The following is a 23,097-nucleotide window of genomic DNA, read 5'->3' as shown; positions in this document are numbered from 1 at the left end:
TATATGATTCAGTGAATAGTACAAATTAATTCTGTTTAAATTAAAGGACAGTAGATTTCTCTATGGTTACTCCCTTCAGAAATAGCATGGCTTGGCCTTTTACTAGCTTAGCCCACTTATGGCCTAAGGATGTTTAAAAGAAAATACATGGGTAGGCTTAGATCACATGAACTGTTTCCCTGAAAAATGCCACTCATGGTCACTTTTATTTGTGAGTAAGAAAGTCTTTTCTGTAGTGTTTTTGTACTTTTTGTAGTGTTCAATTAATTTTTTGACCATTTTTCTTGGATCAATTAAAATATAAACAGGCTTAATTAGATTGTTTATTCCTAGATGAGAGATTTAGACATGAGGTTTAATATACTTCGTACGTTGAAATAGCAAATGTACTTAATTTAGTTTCTCCGAATATTCCCATGTAGGGGCACACAAACTGTAAGAAGATAGTTTGAAATTATATTTTCCTCTCTTGGCAAAAACACTTTGAAAGGCTGCAGCCATTTCTTGCCATCATTGCAGTTTACCACTCCTTCAGTTATGCAAGTAAAACTATTAGGAAGGTTATGTTTTCAGCTGGATCATGGCAATATTTTAGCTTAAAAGAAGAAAAAGTTTTAAAAAAGTGGTAATATGTAACTTTTTCATGTAAGTTGAATAGTTGTTATCATCATATTTATACCAAGGGTTTGCTGGCATATATACCAGCACCGTTAAGAAGACGGGGAGCTTACAGATATGCATGGGAAAAATCAAGGGCCGCTTGAACAGGTTTTTCTGCAAGAGAAGATACTGTCTCATGTCTCTTTAAGGTAGATGCTGAGCAAAACCAGCTTAAAAACTTGATAGTTACAAGGGACTGTACAGTTGTCCATCTCACATACATCTCACATGTGTTCTAAATGTTCACAAGCCAAAACATATCAGCCTGGAATTTGGTACACCAATTGATGACCTTGGGGATTTACATAGAGCAATTCTGTCTTCATGTGCTCCCTGCTGGTTTTTCCCCGCTTTCTTTATGACTTCCAGTGGGATAATTTGTCTAACTTCATATTTATCTCTAAGAGCACAAGTGCTGGCACAAGGGAGGAGCCAAGAGCCAGGAGAAGTTAATTTTTCAATCTTAGCCCTCAGAGTGGCCAAAACCAGTTGAAAAAACAGCCTTAGAAAGATTTACACTGAGCTGCAATCCAAATGACTGCATGTCCTCATCCTCCAGGTCTGTACACAAATGTCTGGGACGGCAGTGAAAGCTGCCCTTACCACTGGCTATGGTGATGCCTCCGTCAAAAGCCCCAGAGCACTGATGCTTCACCAAAATTGCCTCTCAAGGATGATCCTCTACTTTTTTTCTCTATTTCTTTTTTATGTATTAAAAACTATGGGATGGAGTGTACAAAATGCTTTTTTAGCTTAGTATTCAGCTTGTAATTGTTGCCATTCAACATCCTTCCAAAACAGAAAATATTCATTCATGAATAATTTAAAAACTTTGAACAGTAAGAAATGCATTTTCAAAGGAAATGCTTCTTTTGAATGAAGGTTACAGGAAAAGATAAAACATTTGAAAACCATGAATAGGATTTCTTCCCAGGCAAAACAGCCAAATGGGCTTAACTCCAGTGTTTATGATCTGCACAGTAGTATCTGGAATGATAGTACCCAATACCTCCCCTTCCAAATATGCCATGTTTACAGGAGAACACAATCTTTTTTTTCTTGATTCTTTGCTTTTACTTTGTTGAATAATCTGAAAAAAAATCTTTGTCATATAAAATCTAAATTTATATTTTAAATCTAATTGAAGATACACTAAAGAATATGACAGTAAGTGATTGTTCTTAAGCTGCTTTTATAGATTTTGGTTGTTCTTTTGCACAGTCTCTTACATTGCTGTTTACTGTAGCATGAGAGCATATTTGTCTTGGTGATGTACTCCTGGTAGATAACAGGGTCCTTCCTTTCAATCAAATAATGTAATGTTTTAAACTTATATAAGAAACATCTGGGAATGAGCAGTACCTGAGAGCAGATCATCAAGAACAGTTTTGGCTCTCAGTCAGACACAGTGAAATACCTTGTGCACTAGCAAAATATATCATTTCTTCATTCATTTTACATATGTGCCACTGAATACTGTAAAAATCACTGCTAGTGAGTGTATCACAGATTTACTGAGTGTATAATAATTGGAATGGTTTTCAGTTCCTGAATTGATGTCATATAAATATATAAGTAATGCAAATACCATAAGTACAAAGAATTTTCTTAAATTATTAAAATTTATTTTCTCTACAGTAGAGAATGGTTTATTAAGTGAAAGGAGAGAAGGGGAGTACAGTTAGTTAAGACACATGTACTCTTATGTACATGTAGTGCATATAATTTTACTTGAATGAGTTAAATGGAGTATAAATAATTTTTTAATATATTACTCCATTAACTATAGAACTCCATCCACCCATAAAGAAGGATGTTTGCATGGAGTGTTTTGACACCATTTAATTATATAGTCATCACTGTAGCAAAGAGGTACTTTGCCCCTGTCTATTTTAATGGTGCTTTAAAAGAGAAGAAAGTAATAATAGTTTGAAATGAGCTGTTAAAATAATCAGCTTACATATTGAAAGTACTTTCAGGAGAAAAAAAATGTATAATTTGGGATATCTAAATGTTAGTAGTAAAAATTTGAGAAGAAAATTTCAAAGAAGGGCTCTTGAGAATACAGAAATGTTGGAATCTGTAGTGAGAAGCTCAGCAATGCATTAAAGTAGTAACTCTAACAGTATATTTCAAAATCATTATCTAGTTAAATTATGCCAGTATTGATCAATGTCTTTTTCACAGCAAATATCAATAAAGAGCTCCTCCATAAATGACCATTAAAGGAGGTCTCTGAGCATCATAAGCTGTAATCAAAATCCTTTACAGCACATGGCATTGCAGAGATAAGTCATCAGTGTTTGAAGTAGTTAAAAACAAAATTCTGTGATATTATATAAAGGATGTACACCCTCATAACTAAAGACTGTATCTTCACAAATCTCTACAAGACTGTCTTGTACACATTAACATTTTTAAGGTTCCCATTGTATAAAATCTTCACTCTGGAACTTCCAGATTAAGTGACTTGATAGTGCCAGCCTAAAATTTCTTTTCTTTCAGCTTCTTCTGTGGGCTTATACATTATTTTATGAAACAAATGTCTGACGTTTCAAACACATTCTTAATAAAGATTTTCCTTATTACTTAAAAAGATAAAATAAGGATTCTTAAAAACTGCAGATCCAAAACTCCCTTGCTGGGTTGTGTGGAATGCTCCAGCTGAGATAATATAGTAGTCTGTTACTCAGAGGGAGATACTTGCCAGTGTTTGACCTAGAACCAATCAATTAAATATAATTCTGAACATATCTGCATTTCAGGATAAAATACCAGGTCATAAAACATGCTTATATTTTGCAAGTTTAACAGAAAAGACATTTTTTCTTATGATGTATATGGTCTTCAAGAATTGAGTACTGTTGTGCTGACACAGCTGATTGTTTGACAATTGCAATTCAAAACGGAGTTCAGATTCAGTCATGACCATTTTGCTTCTGTTTTTTTGCTGTACATACAGCACAATTATAATCATTCTGGCACACAGTATCCCTGTTTCTCTGAAATGTTTTTTTAAAATTATCTCTTTTGTAATAAGTTAAGAAGGTCAGTCAAATTCCAGCATGCTATTAATCCAAGTGGCCCAGTTTATTTCAGTGCAAGCCATTAACGTTCAGATTGTCCTTTACTGAGTCATGCATGATCAGCAATGGAAGGACATACAGAAACTGCCTGAACTTGAGCAATCAAGATACAGGTCAGGACACTCATAGGTCATTTCTCTTCTGCTTTGCTTGCTTTCTCAAAAAGAACAAAGACCCAATTCATATCTGTGGAGCATTACTCTTGCTGATGACAAAGTTTCTAATATCGAGAAGCACCTGTTTATTTCACTGATTATCTAACAGGAGATGATGTCCTTGTGGGAGTCAGTTATGGTTTTAGATGCATTATGGAGTTTATGATGATGTCTGGAGTACAGGATGTAAATTACATTTTTAGTGTAGGTGTCTCAAAAGAACAAAAGCATTTAGAAACCCAGGGAATCCATTCTCCCCATCACTTTTGCCTTCTGCTTGTTATCCTCAAAGGGGACAGTAGACTTTTACTTAGATTGTAACCTTTCTAGGACAGAACCAGTCTTTTGCTTTTGGGCTATGTATGTATGCATACATGTGTGTCCTTATAATCTAGCACTGGAGATAGTAAATAATGATGCCTAGTCTTAACTGTGATTATCTGTCACCACTGTTGCTGTGTACTTCTGTCTCCAAATTGCTGAAGACAATTGCCATTTGGTGGCCAGGTTCCTAATTAGTTCTGAGCATGTAACATTTTATGTCAAATGCTTTAAATATTTTGTTAGCTATCCTTTATATAAATAAAACCAGTGCATGTAAGAATAGTGGTTTTTACATACCCTTTCTGTATCCATTCTCTATGCAGACCCTCCCACTTGTTTTTTCCTCTTCCTTCCTAGGGGGCATTTTCTGTGTGCAACACTAACAAATACATTATTTGCTCTCATAGTCTTCCTTTCTTTGTTTTAAAAAGGAGTCTGCAAACATATGTGTATCTCTGCTCTTTTGGTTGGAGCTAATTCTGAATCCTAAAATTACTTCTTTTTGTCTTTCTGATTTGGGCATTTTAATTGTAATAAGGGAATGGAGCTCCAGACCAGGAAGGTAGCTGGATAATCTGCTCTCTCTAGGGCTATGAGAGTTGGCCATTGTTTCTCAAAGAGTTTTGACATCTTCATGTACAGTATATCCCTAGCCTTGGAGATATCCAGAAGCCATCTGGACATGGTCCTGGGCAGCTGGCTCTAAGTGACCCTGATTGAGGAGGAAGGTTGGGAAAAAGTGACATTTGCAGGTCCCTTCCAACCTCAACCCTTCTGTGTTTCTGTGCACATCTAATTGCATGTCTCATGTGTCCTATTCAGGACTGACTTCACTTCTGAAAGGGTGCCTCAGAGGACCTGTACTGGATTCTACTCACAAACTTCTCACTGTCTAATGTCTCAATGTATCCTCCTCCAGATCAAGTCAGAGTTAGCAGGTCTCAATTAATGTATAAAGTTAGTGTCAGGGAATCTATATGCAATGTATGTTAACCTGTCCTTTCTCTGGCTCTTCTCTAAATCCTTAGTTCAAATCTAGTCATGCACTGTCATAGCTATTCCACAATATCTGAGGCCTAATCACTGAATCAAAGTTCATCTGGATTCTGTGAATATCTAGCTTTTTTTGGGAGAGAGAGAGTGGGTGTTAGGCTATCTTATAATTTGAAGATGGCTTTTAGATTTTGAAGTTTACAAAAATCATACTATAAATATTACAAAATGACAGTGTTTCCATATAGCTTTGCATGGTCATTGGTGTGCACAGTGAATAAATTTTGTCCCATACTGCCTCACAACTGAGATCGTGAACAGTAACAGTGCTTTGAGTGCTTTCTTTTTAACATTGCATTAGAGATTAACTTGAAAATAGTAGACATGAATTATCATTCTTCTTCTTCTTCTTAAAGCCATATGAGGGTCTAAGACTTCAAGACCTGCGAAGGCTTAAGGATATGCTGATCGTGGAATCTGCTGACATGCTTCAAGCCCCGCTCTTTACTGCAGAAGCTCTACTTCGGGCACATGGTAATCCCAAACCTTAAAGTCTAAAGAAACTGCTTTCAGCAAATTCAAAACCACAGTTTTATGTTTGCATTTTATTTCCAAGTGAAAGGGAAGTAGTGGTTAATCAAATAGCAGGAAACAGACCACACAGTACTTCATAAAGAAGTACAGCTGCAGTATGTCAAAAAGCATTGAGGCAGACAGGGAAGCTGATAGGAAAGTGATTCAAACTAGGAATTATAATGGAAGACAGTTTAATTTAAGCAGTGTGGAAAAACAGAACTGCCCTATTTTGGTGAGAGACACAGGAGTAAAACTTCCATGGTTTTATATGTCAAAAAAGTCAAATTCATCAAACCTATTTTTGTCAGATGATTGGTTTTCTGCCACTACATATTTGTGTATAAAACCGGATCAAAATTTTTTTTTTTTTTTTTTTTTTAATAAAAGCAGTCTGACCATTGTAATAAGTGGTTGGAAATTGCCTTGGAATTTAAATTAAATGAGTATATGTCCTTTGAAGAATTTTTTATAGTTACACTTTTAATACAGAGTATGCTTTTCCATTGGGATATCTGTAACTACTTTATTTTCAATTACATAAATCTGTACTCTTGTTCAAGTTAAGCTGGGGTTGTCAGAAAGGGGATATACTGAATTCAGTGTGTTTGCTCCAGACAAAAGTATCTCTGAAATTCAGTGTAAGCTTTAGGCTTTGATTCAATGATTAAAAACTTATGCTTACTGAAGCATCTGCATTGTTACTTTATGCCAAAGGAACTACTCAGGCAGTTAATGGTTTGCGTGCTCATCACTGTGTTGCTGGATTAAGCTTTCATACCCTATTATTTTTGTGGGCTCCTTGTGAAAATCAGTGAGACAGGGAAAAGTGAAATCGACATTATTTTAAACCCACAGCTTTTGGTACACTTTCATGAGGAGTTGTGGTACCTGAAACTCATCTCCTTTACATTATTTTGCATAGCTGATATTTGTGTTGCTTTTAACATTAAATTAAGTAAACATGAGCTTGTGCCAGTTTGATTATATTTAAGGCACAGTCCTTGCTTTTTTTTTTTTTTTTAATGTTGATTCTTTGCTTAATTCTTATATTGTATTTATAATATGTGCAATATTTGAATGCTGTTGTATTCCCAGAATAGTCTCATTAAGGCTAAAAACTATAAATACTTGACTGAGTAGGATCCATAACCTGTGCAGATATTTTGAAGAGGAAAATTATGGGAATACTGTTCAAACTCTCAGCTCAGTCTGCAATTAGTTGAAAATCAGTGAGGTTGATGTAAACTATGGAGAAATGTCTGCCAGCATCTAGCAAGCAGGAATTGAAAGTTGAGAAGAAATCAGTCTGTGTTGGAAAGGTCATTCTACTGATGTTGCCTTAGTGATGTTCTTGGTAGCTTAATGCAATTGGCCAGGGCACAGATAGAGGCACAGACAATTAGCAAGTCATGAGAAAGCCAACTATTATGCCTGTAGCTGTATTGGTTCAGCTTAGCAAAGGGAATAACTCAGGTATTTACAGACGTTTAGACAATTGACATCAAATGACAAATTGTAATGTTTTTGCATTAAATCTTAAAATTCACAGAAGAATAATGTGAAATCTTGACTTAATTCACACAAGGTATGAAAAGCATGTTTTAAATTCTTGGAAAGATCATTCTTATATATTCAGTTTAATAATTTACAGGCATATAATATTTAATCCAGCAGATTTTGCTTTCTTTTGTTGTACAAATATATCAATTTATTGACACAGGTTTTAAGAGTTAAGAGTGTATTTTGCTTTTTTTCTTTTAATTGAGAGACAGAAGTATGTAGAATTAGAGGCAAGATTAAAAAAAATGCTACGTCATGAAAACAGATAACTTTACCGTTTTTCTACAAGTGTTTTTTCAACATTGTTTCTCTTTTAGTTCATTATACAGCAGTAGATTTCAGGATAAAAAAGAAGCAATTCAACAAATATAACTACCTTGTGTTTTACTAAAATTCTTAAGTTAGTAAAGAGAACACAGTGGATCCATTTAGTAACGTGTTAATTATGAAGAGAAGTAAAACATTTACTAACACTTAATTATAGAATAAAATGTAGTGAGAATATATGAAATTTTCTTTCCACTTAGGTGGGATTTTTTTTCCCCCCCGGAAACACATCACTTATATGCATATATATATAAAGACTCATTAGGTCTCAAATCTTTTTGTAATCCAGTTGGATCTTACTTAGTCTTCTTCCTTCATTTCCTGGCTTCATTTAAAAAAAAACCCACAACAGATAAAATTAAATTCATATTAAACAGTTACTTTTTTCATAGAAAGGAAAATAATGAAAATTCGGTGGTATGGGCTGGTATATTTTCATCTGTCTGTGAAAGTCGGTACAGTTCTGGTTTTCAGTTGAGTCTTCTAGCTACTACAATTGCTGTAAATAAATAACAGAAATAATTTTAAGATATTGAAGGGAAAGGAGATGCTTGTGATGCAATTATTTACAAAAATGCATTGCATTATGTATTATCTTGGAATGCGTTCTTGAAAATGTAATGTCTAAGGTTCCATTCAATCACACTTTATTATACTTAGTCATTTTTAAATTTTTTTGTCTAGTGTTTATATATGGGTGGAGTGTTGCAGTGGTTGAATCCACTGCAGGAATGACCAAGAAGCCACAGAGCCCCAAAACAGTGGAGGTCCGCTGGTGGGCAGTGGGCAGGCTCAGAGGTCTAAGACCATCCCCTTTTACCCTTTTTAAGTTCTCCTTTCCTTGATACCCCACTGGTTCCCGGGTCCCTTGTTCCACCCCTCGCCTTCCCCACTGCTCACTGTCCTGTCACCCCACGCCCTCTCCATCCCCTGGTCCCCAAAGGATAGGCTCTGATGTTCTGCCCTCCCCCGGTGCCGATCCGGATAAAACCCCGCACCCCTCAGTGTTCTTTGTTCCTGGATCCCTTCGGGCGGGGACCTCAATCAGCCCCTCGGAGCTCCATATAAAGGGCCCCTCCCGCCTCTGTGTCCCCAGTGACGCTGCAGGAGCTGTCCGGCTCTGTGGGTGTTTGTGAGTATCCACGCACTCCGGTGTGTCAGGGGGTGTCCGAGCGCGTTCGCGCAGCACCCCCGGAGCGGCTCCGGCGGGACGCGATCGGGATGGACGCGACGCTCTTTCCACTCCCCCCCTCCCCCATCCCCCCCAGCGTGTCAGTGGAGTTACAAAATACATTTTAAACATTGTCAGGTACATAATTTCCTGTACCTCTATATTTCTTTAAGACTGGGACAGGGAGAAGTTACTTGAAGCCTGGATGTGTAACCCAGAGAATTGCTGCCAGCGTTCAGGGGTTCAGATGCCAACGCCCCCTCCAAGCGGATACAATGCGTGGGACACGCTCCCTTCTCCACGCACTCCACGCACTACTCGTTCTTCTGTCACTTCCCCCGATGAAATCAGCCCCTCACCAGGAGACATGGAGACAGCTGTGGTAAATTTATAAATAGATCTTAAACCAGCACGGCAAAAGAGCTGATTTCTAAACACAGTGCACCTGTGTAGACAGGGGAGCTGCCAAAAATACCTTTGTAAAAGTATAAAGTGTTTCTCTTTCCAAAAGTGGTGAACAGAGAATTTGGCACCTTAAACATTCTGTATGATAAAACAGTTGAGCATCTGGCAAATAGAAACCATTCTGTTTTTACTTCGGCTGTCACTCACAAACTCTCATTTTAGACAGCTACAGTCACATCAGTGTATTTGGCTCTTTTGAACTTCTCATCTCATCCTTATCAAGATGTTCACTTTCACTGTATCCATTTCCCCAAATGTACTCAGTTCTGTGAACCCTGCCTTTTGAAAATTTTTTCTTTAGAAAACAAAATGGTCTTTGTCTGCATTTTGAAATGTCAATCCACTAGTGTACTGTAAGCTTATAATTACTTTTACTATGTGTGGGCTGCTTCAAGCGGTTTACAAAGCTGTTGCAAATTTGAAATATGAAAGCGCCTTTCATTAAAATCAGTGTTGGCTCTTTTGGAAGACAGAGTTCTCTTTTTAATAATCCACAGCTGCAGCATTATAAAACTTTTGCTCTGTGATCTAAGCATTTTTTTAGAGTATTACATGCAGTCCTGCAAATGGATCATCCCTAAATCTCATATTGAAATTAAGATTTTGCATTCTTGCATAGAAACATTTTATTTCTTTAATTGTAAAATGCTGTAAAAGAAGCTATACAGAAGGTATATTATTACTGTACATTTATTTACATTAGCAGAACATTGTCCATGAGTAATTGTCCTAATTAAAATGTTGAACAGAAGATTATATGTCTTCAGTTTTACATTGTGTGTTTTGTTTCTCATTGATTTTCCATAAGCAAGGAGTGCAGCTTTGGATAATGATTGCCATTAGAGATCTAGTGTGTCTAAATCCAAATCCAGAGTTACACATTTAGTATTCCTGTTTCTTTAAGAATCTTACCTGAACGATCAAATCTCATTTTGCCAGGAAAATAAAAACTAAAAGGAATAGATAAAATAAAACCGCAAGGTATAAAGCTCCTTTACATGTTTCACATTTGCATCCTATTTTATAAACAGTTCTAGTAAATGTTTTTACCTGATGTTTTGAACTCAGGGCTTCATTAAATTCCTTACTTTAAAGATACACTTTAAACAAAATTTACAGCTCTTATTATTTTTAACGCATTGCCAACTTTTAAAATATTTAATTTTGGCAAGACAATAAAGTTAAATTACTGAAGCAACAATACATATCTTCACTGAGTTTTACACCTTAAAGGCCATTTTTTTGTTTGATTTTGGTTTTGCTGTAATATAAGTGCTTTTAAAGTGGCATAGCACAGGCTAACTTTCTGAAAATATCCTATGCGTGTATAATACCCAATGCATTGAAAGTTGAAATACATTTTCACAGTGTCTTTGTTTCAATGAAAAGAAAAGTCTTTCTGTATTTCTTGAAGAACATTAATATTTATTTCCACAGATAACCATAAGCAGTGAGTATTTTCTCTTTAACTATTTCAGAGTAAGGGTCTCAGAATTCAGTGTTCTTTTTTCTTTAGTACTTACTTCTGAAAAATTCAACAATTATATCTTCTGTTGGAGTATTTGTAGTGTAACTTACTCTTCATTTTGATCAAAAACCTCAAAGTCTTTTCAAAAAATAATACATATGTAGATTATTGAAATATTTCCTGGTGCTGCACACTTAAACTGTTCCACCTTGATTTAGACCTGACTGTGTGAGATGCTAAACATTTCCTGTAGCCTCTATCATTTCCAAACTCATTTCTGGCTGTCAGTGAAGCTGATGAAAAATGCAGCTCCCTTTTGTACCTAGAACTCTAACTCTGAGATTCCAGCACTCTGCAGGGTGAAGCACTTCCTGAGCTCAAGGACACGACAAAAAGCAGCCCAAAATACGCTCTTTGGATAGGGAGCTATAGAAACAGAGATACCCAATCTTTCCTCTTCCTATAGCTTAAATAACTTTTTTTTCTGGATAGTTAGATTTTTTCCCTTACTGAGTGCTTTAAATTTTTGCTGAGATTTTCCACTATAACTCATTTTGCTAACAATACAAAAAGCTTTAGGGTATTTCTTAACCAGAAGCATTTTTTTCATCTACAGTGTGACATTTGCATGTGTAATATTTCTGTGTTTGAAGACCCGGTGGATATGCCTTGTGGACATGACTTCTGCAGAGCATGCTGGGAGGCGTGAGTATATGTACTTTTCTATCATTTTAGAAACTTTCATACTTGCCATTTCGAAGAGGAAAGGACAGAGACCATAAACAGCTAATGTTAAAGTAGTGTTTGGGTTTCAAAGAGCTGCTGGTTTGCATCTATCAAATATTCTAGTTGTTACTCAAATAACTGTTACCAACTGGCTTAGGTATATGTAATGTTTGTTTTGGTTCTGACTCAGCAAAACTCCTAAGCAAATGTTTTAAGCTTGTGTGTAAGTAGATAAGCCTACTCTTGATTTGTTCTCTGTGTGTGTGGTGTTGGCAGCATTGGGGTTTACACTTTCTAAATTAAGCACATGCTTAATTCCATCTCTGAGTTCAGCACGCTAAACTTAGGCATCGTGAATCCACTTCCAATCAGAAAAGCAATTAAAATGCTTTCGTTATGTTGAGGGTTAATAACTGAGGGGTAGATTTCACTTAGAAGTCTTATTAGTCTAATACACTTGTTACTGCATAGGTCAGAGTAGTCACACTAGTGAAAATCTCAGACGTGGATAATTATGGTAGTATAAATATTGATCATATTTCCCAGGAATAATTATATCTGTATGCAGTGCTTTGTATTCATCTGTGTCCCCATTCAGGAGATTGTACTACTTGAGCTGTACCCCTGTAGTGTCTTGTTAACAGCATCATTTCAGCACAGTTATTCCTACTGCAGATCAGCCCCATTTGTATGAACTCATTGACCAGGTGCTAAGGAAGAGCTTTTTTTCCATATGAGCTTTCCAAAGGCAGTTCTTTTCAGCAGCAAGAAAATTGTTAGGTGTGCTTCTCTTGCCTTGCAAATTCCTGGGCAGGATGTAGGGGTTACCAAGAGATCGCTGGTTTGACATGATGCTTCTTTGGCTGCTGGACTGTGTGTCCTTTATGCAGGACACAGGGTCCAGCTCAGAGCCACAGTCTCAGAACCAGAGTTCAGTGGCAAGCATTTGTGGTGGCACATCTAGGGTGGAATTCATCTTTCTGAGCCAGTCATTTCTAAGTCACTTGGAAGCATAGCCAGGACTGAGTTATCTAACTCTAAGATACAAATCTAAGATGGGATGAATTGACAAGTATCTCTACCTTAACTGTTAAAGGATCTCAGGTGACTACCTTGGAATAACTGCCTGTCCTTTAAATGATTAAAGTTAGAATGGAATCTTCCTTGACATTCCATTAATAAGTCTGTTACAGCTTTGAAACTAAACAACTGTTAAAGTCCAGCTTTCAGCAGATTTTTGAGCTTGTTCTGTCTTGCATTCTGGTGGTCAGGGACTAAAAAGGTCACCATTTAGACATTTGTGTCTAAGAGCAGACCTGGTTTTATTAGCACAGTTGTAGAAATTAATTGCATATTAAATTAATTATTTCCTGGATTAATTACACTTCCATGTTCTGTTTCTGATTTAAGGTAGAAGTAATGCTCAGTTTAATTAAACACTGCAGAGCTGTCTGATAAATGGCAAGGATGGAAGCCACAAACATAGGGCTAAATATGGCTGATGATGCTCACATTTGAACCATGACAGTGTTCTTTTTTTTTAGTTATGCTGTTCATCAAATTTGTAGCTCTTTTGAGCAGAAAGTGATAGTTCTTATTCTCTGTTTAAAAAGTGATCATTGTGAGTATCTGTGAACATAGTGTAAAGTACTCAACAGCCTTTTAACTTCTCCTTTTTATTCACAAATACTGACAAAATTCTGGCAGATTTTTGAATCTGAAAATTCAGGAGGGTGAAGCTCACAACATTTTTTGCCCAGCATATGATTGTTTCCAGCTTGTGCCTGTAGACATCATAGAAAGTGTGGTTTCCAAGGAGATGGACAAGAGATACCTTCAATTTGACATTAAGGTAAATTATCAAACTGTTCTTGTACTCTTGAACTCCCATTTCATTTTATAAAAAGTAACTAAAAGCTTCTGTAGGAAATGCTGCATTATATCTGTAACTTTCCAAGTTAGAAATTCACAAACAAATGCATACAAATATTGGCTCTTATATAGCATAATATAAATGTTTGCTATACCACAGAGAAAAAAAGAAAGAACATTTTATGTATTCCTTAAGCAGAAATGCGGTATTTCCATAGTATGTTAATACTAACGCAGTATTAATAGAATCATTTGGTCAAACTTATTTTTGTAACAGGTGATATGAAGGTTTTAATCAGTCAGAGTTGTTTGTGTTTGCCATCTGAAATATTAAAAATTTTCAGATTATTTTTACTGCATTCAGAAATAGTACCTGTGTCATTTTAAAAAATAACTAGTACAATGCCTGACATGATTGCTATATAGGGGAAGAGGAGTAGGAAAAGCTTGATTTGGTTTTCCTGGGTTTTTTAACGTATTTGTTTTCATCATTGCAATTTGTTTTTAAGAGCAATCTTTTAATTCAGCTTTCTTCTTTTATACTAGTGCAGTAATGAACTAGTCTTTGAGAAATGTGCTACATTATCAGTGGTGGTAGGGCAGAAGTAGAGACATATTTTTTCATTTACAGTACAATGCTTTCTCTGCGACAAGTCTCTTTAATACACAGTAAGATGCAAATTAAATTACCAGATCTGACTCATCTTTAGCATCTTTTATTTCAAGTGACTGGTGATCAGCATAGGTTTGAAGCAAAGTAGTTGAGGTTCCTTTTTTATCCTCATTTATTAGATACAGTTTTTACAAAAGAAGGCCTGTTAAATTAACCAAAAAAGATGGGAAATAAATTACTGAGTTAGTCTAGTTCTGATTTCTGGTTTATTGTGGGGTTTTTGTTTAATCAGTAAGGTTTTCGTTCTTTCTGACTGAAAGAATCAGTTCTCTTAAGAAGTTTATTGCCAGTGCGTATATAATAAAGTTTATTGTAAGCCACATCACAAAGGAATTAACTTGCAGAGATTGAACATTTCGTTTGGAATGTAAGTAATTTCATTCTTAGTGTAAGTCTGAAGTACTGTTGTTACTAAAAAAAAAAAGCAGACATTAAATTATTCCCTTTCCATAACTATATTTAAAAGTCTGTCCTTGTAGCTACAAGACTGTTTTTATAGTTTTTGGCTTTGTTCCTTCAAAGGAAGATTATGAATACAGATTGTTTTATATCAAGGATGAAATCTGATCATATGGGGTAAAATATTTTCCTTTATTTCTTTTTTTTTCCCCACAGGCCTTTGTTGAAAATAATCCTGCTATTAAATGGTGTCCTATACCTGGCTGTGAAAGAGCAGTAAGGCTAACAAGACAAGGGTCAAATTCAACAGGATCAGATACACTTAGCTTCCCTATGCTGAAAGCCCCTGCAGTAGACTGTGGAAAAGGACATCTTTTTTGCTGGTTAGTACTGGAAATTTAACTGCATCTACATAAACTCACAGTCACTGCTATTCCAGGGACTAATTAAGAAGTCCCACTTGGCACCAAGAGTGCAACAGAAATTAGTATGGAATGGTATATGACTGTACTATCCTCTATCCACGCACTAAATAACCTCATGTGCATGAATATTGTAGTATTTTGGGGCACTGCAAAGATTTATAATACACTGGTCAGTTTTGGCTCTGTTAGGTGCAAAACAACAGCATGGAATGTTGTGATGTTCTGTTCTGAGGGTGGAAGAAGTGGGATATTGGAACAGGGATTTTTGTGTCTGGATAGCTGTAATAATCGAAACATGGCACATTCTCAGTTGCAGTGCAGAAAATGAACAATATTTAGCTCTTTCTGAATTTTCCTAGAATCACATCAAAGAAGCTGGAGTTTAAATGGAACCATGAAGGACCATTTCCTTCACACATAGCTATTCTGTTTGCAGGATCACTCCAATCTTTGTTTCACTTTAGGTTCAGCACTTTTTCTTTCTGTTACCTTCTACTGAGTTTTAAGATGAATACAAGCTCAAGAAGGAGTAAAAAGACAGATATTTTTTAAAACATCCCTCAGATTGCTGATCTTCAGCACTTCCTAGAAAAAGACATAACAGCATCAACAAAAGTAACAAAGATCTGGCATATTTTTCCTTGATATTATCAGACTGATAATTTATGGCTATTGTAGTGGGACATCTTTATGTTCTTGGAAAATGAAAAAGGGTCAACCAAAGTATAGGCATTCAGACAAGCTCAGCAATTCTTCTTTTCATTTTTCAATTGAAACCATGGTACAAGAACATTGTAAATCATCCGCTTGATTCCAAATATCATAATTCTTAATGAAAGATGCCTCTGATTTTAGTTCTTTCCCCATATGAATGAAAGGAAGAAGGGAGAAAAAACCAAAACAGACCTAATGAAACAACCACAAAAGCTACGAGGTTTGGGATGAGGTTATTTACGATGGATGGAGAACTCAGAAATAAACAAGTCCCATGGAAACAAACCAGAAAATGTTTTCTACCAGTGAACATACAACAAAACTTGGTAGTATTCCACAAAAAGGTACCATCCTTTCATCCTTGCTTCTGATGACAGAGAATCAATTTTTCCATTAGCCTGAAGGAACCCGAGACCACTTCAGTGTCATATTGACATAAACCTTCAGACAACGGCAGCTTCTGCTTCCTTTACATGGACTGAATGCATTAGCTCCCCAGAATGTTCACCAAGGGTGAAAATGTCCTCTGAGTGACTAATTTTTAGGAGAAATGGGGTTTTTATGTTTCCCAATAATATTTCCATATATTCTTTTTACATTAATGCTTTGAAACACTGCACAAGCAAATACAGTTAAGGTCTCGAAAAATACCTCATGTTAGCAACAAAATGCCCAAGAAGGCCTTTCCAAAGCCTCTTTTGTCATCCTCACAAAAGCAAATGGAGAGTTTCAGCAATGGCAAGAAAGTTCTGCTAGCAACCAAAGCATCCTGTGGTACCTCAAATCAGAACCATTTGCTAGGGACACTATACTGGTCTTACAGTACAAAAACTCTGTGCATGAGTGAGTTCCTCTGGAGAAAAAGCATATTCTCAGTTCAGAGGGTTTTCATCGTGTGTGTTTAAAGGGGGCTGGCTTTGTCTCTTTAAATTTCAATCAGCACATCCCACAGTCCCGTATTTCTGTCAGTTCTGCAAGTTTTACCCTGGTAATCTACAGCTTAGACATTGTAATAGCAATTGATACTGCATTTAGTAAGAGATTCTTTAGAATTTATGTATTAGAAAACCAGCCCCTAGATAGTCATTTACTTTTTTTCAGATCTACGGCCATCCTGCTCATAAAAGCAAGAAAATTCTCTGAGTCTGTTGAGCAATTTTTTTTTCTTTTTAATGTAGGAGTAGGAATGTTCCTCTTCAACACAGAGTTCCCTAGAATTTACTCAGTTTTCATTACCCACCACTCACAGCATCTTCAACAAAATGTAATCTATTGTGGCAAATACAAAATTCTAGTCCCTTTCAGAAAAAGCACTCTGAATTATTTAAATGTGCTATACATTAAAACTGTGCACAAATCCTACATCAGTTTATTATCAGACCCATTCAACATATTAGAACCCCCTTCATGCAGTTTCAGAAGCACAAAGAAATGTAGCAAGCAGACATTCCTGGAAAATAGTCTTAGCAGGCAGTGCACACTTAGTTTTGTACCATCAGTCCTCACTCCTTTCATCCTAGATATGGACAAGGAGCAGAGTCTTATTCTGCAGGAGCGACAACTCTTCAGGTGCACTTGGGAAGCCAGTTACAAGTTGCAACAGTGTTTTGCTGTTTTGATTCCGAATATATTAGCATGAGAGGGAAAACATCCAGAACTACATTCTTCTTTGGTGCTGTTTTTAGCCCTTCCATGAATTTTTAGCCCTTCCATGAATTTGTTGAAACTTGCCACAATTTTAATAAGTGTGTACTGCGCCTTCAAATAAATCATCCTGCTGAGTATTGAGCAAGGCGTCTGGGGAGGCTCATACTGTTAATTGGCACAGCTGCTCAGTGTTAGTTCCTTTCACTCACTGCTGTCAGGAAGTCTATCCAAACTACAACTTTCATAAAAACTTTCATGAACAGTAGGCTCAATGCTCTTCCTCTAGTAAAATGACATCCCAGCATAAAAATCCTTGTGTTGGGGTGGGCTGAGGAAAGAGCTTCTTCCATGAGAAGTTTTTCTTGAACAACTGTTGTGACTATCATATCTAGATAGCTATAGAGATAAAGATTGAGATATAGATATGACTGCACTTCATTAAAAATCCACAAATTTACAAATTTGAAAATATCAAAGACACAAGTCCCTCCTCCCCACTCCCCATAGAAATCAACTTTTAACTTAAAATTGAGCATGTCAATGTTAAATCTTTGCTATCTGCAGTCCTTTCTGGCAACAAATACTACATACTGTGAGAGGGTCTTGGCACTCTTGAAGTCAATGATTTAAGTGTCCTGCTGTCCAACAGATGTGAAAGGTGTTAGCTTTCAACCAAGGCTGAAATTACCTTATTAAGGACCAGTTATTCATTCCAGTACAATCTTTCCCAGCTAAGATCTTAAGACCAAACTAGAGATGCAAGTTTAAGCTTTTTTGTTAGCAGACTAGCTAAGGGAAAAAAGTTCAAAACTGTTTCCATAACCTTTTCTTTGTTCCTGAATTCCTGCTTAAAATGTGGACAAGAGCAATCAGAAAAGTATTGATGTAGCTTCTGAACCTGCACTGCAAGAGAGCTGTTCACCATTGGATCCGTAGCAAACTTGTGTATGCTCTGATGCAGCTGGTGCCCATCTGAAATAATTTTCTTTGATATGGCAGATGTCTGAGGCCATTTGCTGCCATTCCAGTAGAAAAAAAGGAGTTATTACAAATCCGGAGTGCATATTGACACATCTACACTGAAGCACCATCTGGAAGCCATGTATCTGCTGCCACTGTGTAGTAGTGATTGCCATCCTTAATCCTAGTAGGAACTTCAGGAGAAGCTCAAGAGACTCATTACTCCACTGTGTCCATGTAAATAAGTTCAAGGCCCCATTTAAGAGACTCTGGTGAAAAGAGTAAACATCCATAAATACTTAATGCTGGTGTTGGAGGGCTTCACATTGTTCTAGATTAAAAGCTTGACTCTTTAACTGAATCTAGTTAAAGGTTGATTATTGCAACTGAACAGATGCAACCAATTCTACATAAAATACCTTTCTGCTATAGCAAACTACCTACTTTTGGATAAACCCTGTAGTCTGGTTTACTTTTATCACAGAAACTATACTAGCACCTTCATGGCATAGTACCCCGGTATAAGAACAAACTGCAAGCTATCTGATTTATTTCAGATTGTAATTTTAAGAAACTTCTCTCCTGATCATTAATAATGGTCATCTATGCTTGTGAGAAGCAGTCTAAGTGTATTTTAAAACAATGTTATTTAGCTGGCTTTTGTTTTCTTGACTTTATTAAATTTTGAGCATCTTTTTTTTTAGTTTGAGCCAATTTTAACTTTTTTCTAAATCTCTTAGTTATAAGTAATTGTGTATACACCATCTTTTTCAGGGAATGTCTTGGTGAAGCACATGAACCCTGTGACTGCCAGACCTGGAAGGACTGGCTACAGAAAATATCTGAAATGAAACCAGAAGAACGTAAGAGTCATGCAGAGCCGACAGGGAGGGTGTGGGTGTTTTGTTGCCATTTTGATCTTTCGGTTTTAGACAGATTTTCTTTTAGCTGCATTAAGTAAAAACTAGTTTCAACATTGGTTGAAATATAGGGTAAAAGGGGAAGAAAATGATATCCCTGAATGAGGGGCTGCTTCACATTTTTAATGCAGCACTACGGTAGACTGTTCTTTGTAAAACATTCCTCCCCATAAATACATGTGGTTCACTCAGGGTATGCAAAACTCCTTCCCTTCCTTTTAAAGCTTTGTTTCCTTAATTAGTCCATTTGTTCCTGCATATACCTTCATTTTACCCTGTCCAGTTTTGATTTTTAGCCCAGTCTGCTCCTGTGATTAAGTAGTGTTCCATGAAGATTTTTATGTGCTTTAAAACTAATTCAAGCCAACAGGGGATAATAATAGTAAGGTTGAGGGTGAACTGCAAGGGAGTTGTAGGAAATGGCTTAATGATTTTTAACATTTACTTAAAAAAAAATTAATAAAGGGGTTTACACAGGACAGACATTTTCTTAATCAAAGTTAACAAAGTAAAGATGACAGCAATTTGAATACATTACTAATTTATTTTGGTTACCACAGTTCAGAGCCTTCCCGTAGTATGTTATAAATATTTTGGAAAGCGCAGAAAATTTTACAAAGAGGCAAAATACACCCTACTTTGTCAAACTCTGCCTGTGTTGTTATGTATGTATTTGCCCCTTTATATGTTGTAATTGTCATATATATGGTATATAAATTTGTATAAAAAGAGATGTGTGGAAGTAGATAGAAATAATAAGTGTATTAATAATACATATATATGTATAAATTAGAAAATGTAATAATAAAATATATGTGAGAAATACATATTGTGAAAATTTTAAATATTTTGTCAAGAAACAGGGAAACACGCATCATTCCTAATCTGTCACAAAAGATTGCAAAGTACAATTTCAACCTCTCTGTTTTTGCATGCGCCGTATCCTCCTGTCACCCTCAAAAAGTTGTGGGAGTGAGTGAGGCCTACGAGGACGCTGCCAACTGCCTGTGGTTACTGACCAACTCCAAACCTTGCGCCAACTGCAAGTCTCCAATCCAGAAGAATGAGGGCTGCAACCACATGCAGTGTGCAAAGGTAAGAAGGACCCATCATGGGATTTCTTGTGGAATCATAATTCGGGTTTGTATGTCCTGTATATATTTTAGGGTCACAGAGGTCCAAAACCTCTGAAGTGTCATGCCTGATAGCTCATGCAACCTGTTGCAAGAATTAGATAATGAACAAATGGCAGGTTACATGTATTTAGAAAATGTTTAATATTTACTCAAATCTGTTTGGCTGACAAGTGTACATTGTAATGATTGAAATTCCATAAACACCTAAGAATAATTGCCAATACAGTAGGAAACTCAAGGAAACAGAAATAATTGATGGTTTAATCGTCATTAACAATGTAGAAGAGAAAGAAAAGAACAGTTTCAATTTGCAGATGTAAGATTTTAAGGAAGGCTTAGCTCTAGTAAAGGTTTTGCCTTACTATAATTTTCTTTTGCATTATTTCTCTAACACAGCAACAAAGCAAGATAAGTTTAGGTGGAAAACTGTAAGCAGGAATTCATCAGTAGGAATGAAAAGACAGCAAAGAGTGATTCCAAAGGAAATTTATTGATGACAGCAGCCAGAAAATTAGTCACAAGTTTGCACTGTGCTACCAAAATAGAAAAAATATTTTTGCCATAAGTTCAGTATAATTTGAAAATGCTTTTTCTCTCAAGTTAGTTAAAAGCAGCATATTTAGAAAACTGTTTCTTTATGTCAGAAATATCTTATGTAACTACAACTATTACCTCTTTGAGGAGCATCATTAAAAATAAGAAAGTAGCAAACACTTGACATAGTTGGCCTACAATAAAAGGCTAACAGATTTAGAAAGTAATTCTTTCTTTTTCTGAAAATGTGCAGGTCTCTCTCTATTGCTATGCAGATCCCATTTTCTTTATATTGTCACAACTTCTCTCTCTTTCTGTGATACAAATTGAAGATTGGGGCTTTTTTTGGTATCATTGGCAGAAGAGAACATTCTCCTACACTTCGATTTATGCCAGGTTTGCTGGTTTGGGGATTTTTGGGGGTTTTGTATTAAATTATTTTTAAAAGAGCTCATAAATTCTGTACTTCTAAAAGCTGGATAAGGTATGTTTGTTGCAGCTGTTGCCACTGAGCTCAGCTGAACAAAGTGGCTTCAGGCTGGAGAAGACTTTGGCCATTAAACGCAGATGAATGTAGATAATTTACCATTCTGAGGCACTGGCTGACAACCAGAGTCCTCTTGTCTTTTTTGATACTTACAGGCAGCTTGAAGTGTCCTTAAAACAGTCAGATTCTTTTTGTCGTAGAGAAATCTCTGCAGGCAGCAGCTGCCTCCCTTCAGCCTGGTGAGGAAGGGTGTCCTCAAGATCATTGCAGGGCTTGGACACGAGAAATCGTGGTCACCTCGCTTGTCGCTTCCTCTGCTGCAGTAACAATCCCTGATGGAGCTTCTGCCTTTTTTTGGCAGGCAGATCTGTTCAAGCCCACTACGTGATGGGCTGTGGCTGCTTCTTAGCATCTAGCATGTGCCTTGGTGTAGAGGAGGATACTCCTTACTCATAAAACCCTGTTTTCTGTACTTAAGCAGGCATTTTCTTATTGTTTTATGAACACAGCTTCTAGCAAGGCAAGGCTTACGCAGTCCTGCTCTCTCACTCCACTATCTATAGTCATTTTTTAACCTTGTGGGTACTTTGATTTCAAGGAACAGAAGGGGGTTCATAGAAAATAAATTGCTGCAAGTTTCATGAAACTTGTTAGCTGTATGATGCAGAGACTTAATTTGTTCTGCCACCAAGAGAGAGGCTGAAATACCTACCCAGCTGTTACCTGCTCAGCAATTACCTGCTCTGCTTGGCTCAAACAGTGGCCAGGCAGCAGATGGGATTTGTTAAGCCCAGGTGGTGATGCTACAAGGCTCAGTTATCATAAAGACACATAAAACAGAGCTCAGGAGTTGATCATGAAATAGATGGAATCATGGAATATGCTGAGTTGGAAGGGATCCACCAGGATCATCAAGTCCAACCCCTGGCCCTGTGCAGGACACCCCAAGAGTCACACCATGCGCCTGAGAGAGTTGTCCAAACACTACTTGAACTCTGCCAGGTTTGGTGCTGTGAACACTTCCCTGGGGAGCCTGTTCCAGGACCCAACCACCCTGTGGGTGAAGAACCTTTTCCTGCCTTCGAGGAGTCAACAGCTCCTCCCTGTTTAGTGTCATCAGCAAACTCAGTATTCTTTCAAGTCCTGTATCCAAGGGAAGCCGTCGTGTAACATGGTTATCCAGCTGTGTGCTGGAAATTCTGTCCAGAAGGAGGCTGTCAGAGAGTATCAAAAGCTTTGCTGAAGTCCAAAAAGATTACATCACCTGGCTTCCCTTGACCAGCTGGGTGGGTTACCCTCTCATAGAAGGGAATCAGGTTCGACCAGCAGTCCTCATGAAGCTGTGCTGGCTGTGACCAATGACTGCATTGTCCTCCAGGTGTTTTTCAGTACTTCCCAGAGTAATCTTTTCCATGATTTTACCGTGCACTGAAGTGACAGGCTGTAGTTTCCAGGGTTGTCCTTCCTGCCCTTTAGAAAATGAATTTGGGTTTGGGAGATGGGTAGAAACAGCTGATGTGGTTTTGAATGTGTAATGAGACTGCAATACTGGAAGGAGGGTCTGGGAACACTGTGTGAATCTTGGGTTGGAGGAGGCTTTTGGAGGTATGAGATATTTAAAGATAAGTATAATGGAGTGGTCGGAATGGAGATAATTTGGGAGAGCTGAGATTATTGCAATAGGAGCATATACACTTAAATTAATAGGAAGTCAAGCTTTATTAGTTCAGTTGCTTGTGAAACAGCTTGTTTCATATGATCTTTTGAATATTTCGTAATGATTTTTTCTTATAATGAATATGAACGGGTTTGAATGATA

The 23,097-nt window shown here is 36.9% G+C and overlaps 1 protein-coding gene across 6 annotated transcripts in view; it reads left to right on the top strand.

The window, feature by feature from the left end:
• ANKIB1 (ankyrin repeat and IBR domain containing 1) overlaps nucleotides 1-23,097 on the top strand; it is an 89,746-nt gene that overhangs the window by 54,341 nt on the left and 12,308 nt on the right. For all 6 annotated transcript variants that reach the window (XM_032112311.1, XM_032112282.1, XM_032112319.1 and 3 more), the window contains 7 exons: nucleotides 5,635-5,752; nucleotides 9,026-9,234; nucleotides 11,402-11,490; nucleotides 13,219-13,363; nucleotides 14,672-14,838; nucleotides 18,976-19,064; nucleotides 20,086-20,216. In XM_032112311.1, the coding sequence (XP_031968202.1) occupies nucleotides 5,635-5,752; nucleotides 9,026-9,234; nucleotides 11,402-11,490; nucleotides 13,219-13,363; nucleotides 14,672-14,838; nucleotides 18,976-19,064; nucleotides 20,086-20,216 (948 nt within the window). The remainder of the gene's footprint in view (nucleotides 1-5,634; nucleotides 5,753-9,025; nucleotides 9,235-11,401; nucleotides 11,491-13,218; nucleotides 13,364-14,671; nucleotides 14,839-18,975; nucleotides 19,065-20,085; nucleotides 20,217-23,097) is intronic.

The sequence above is a fragment of the Corvus moneduloides genome, chromosome 1, assembly GCF_009650955.1.
Source record: "Corvus moneduloides isolate bCorMon1 chromosome 1, bCorMon1.pri, whole genome shotgun sequence".
Classification (NCBI taxonomy): Eukaryota; Metazoa; Chordata; class Aves; order Passeriformes; family Corvidae; genus Corvus; species Corvus moneduloides.
The sequence above is the reverse complement of the archived record's forward strand: the minus strand, read 5'-3'. Positions and strand labels throughout refer to the sequence as shown.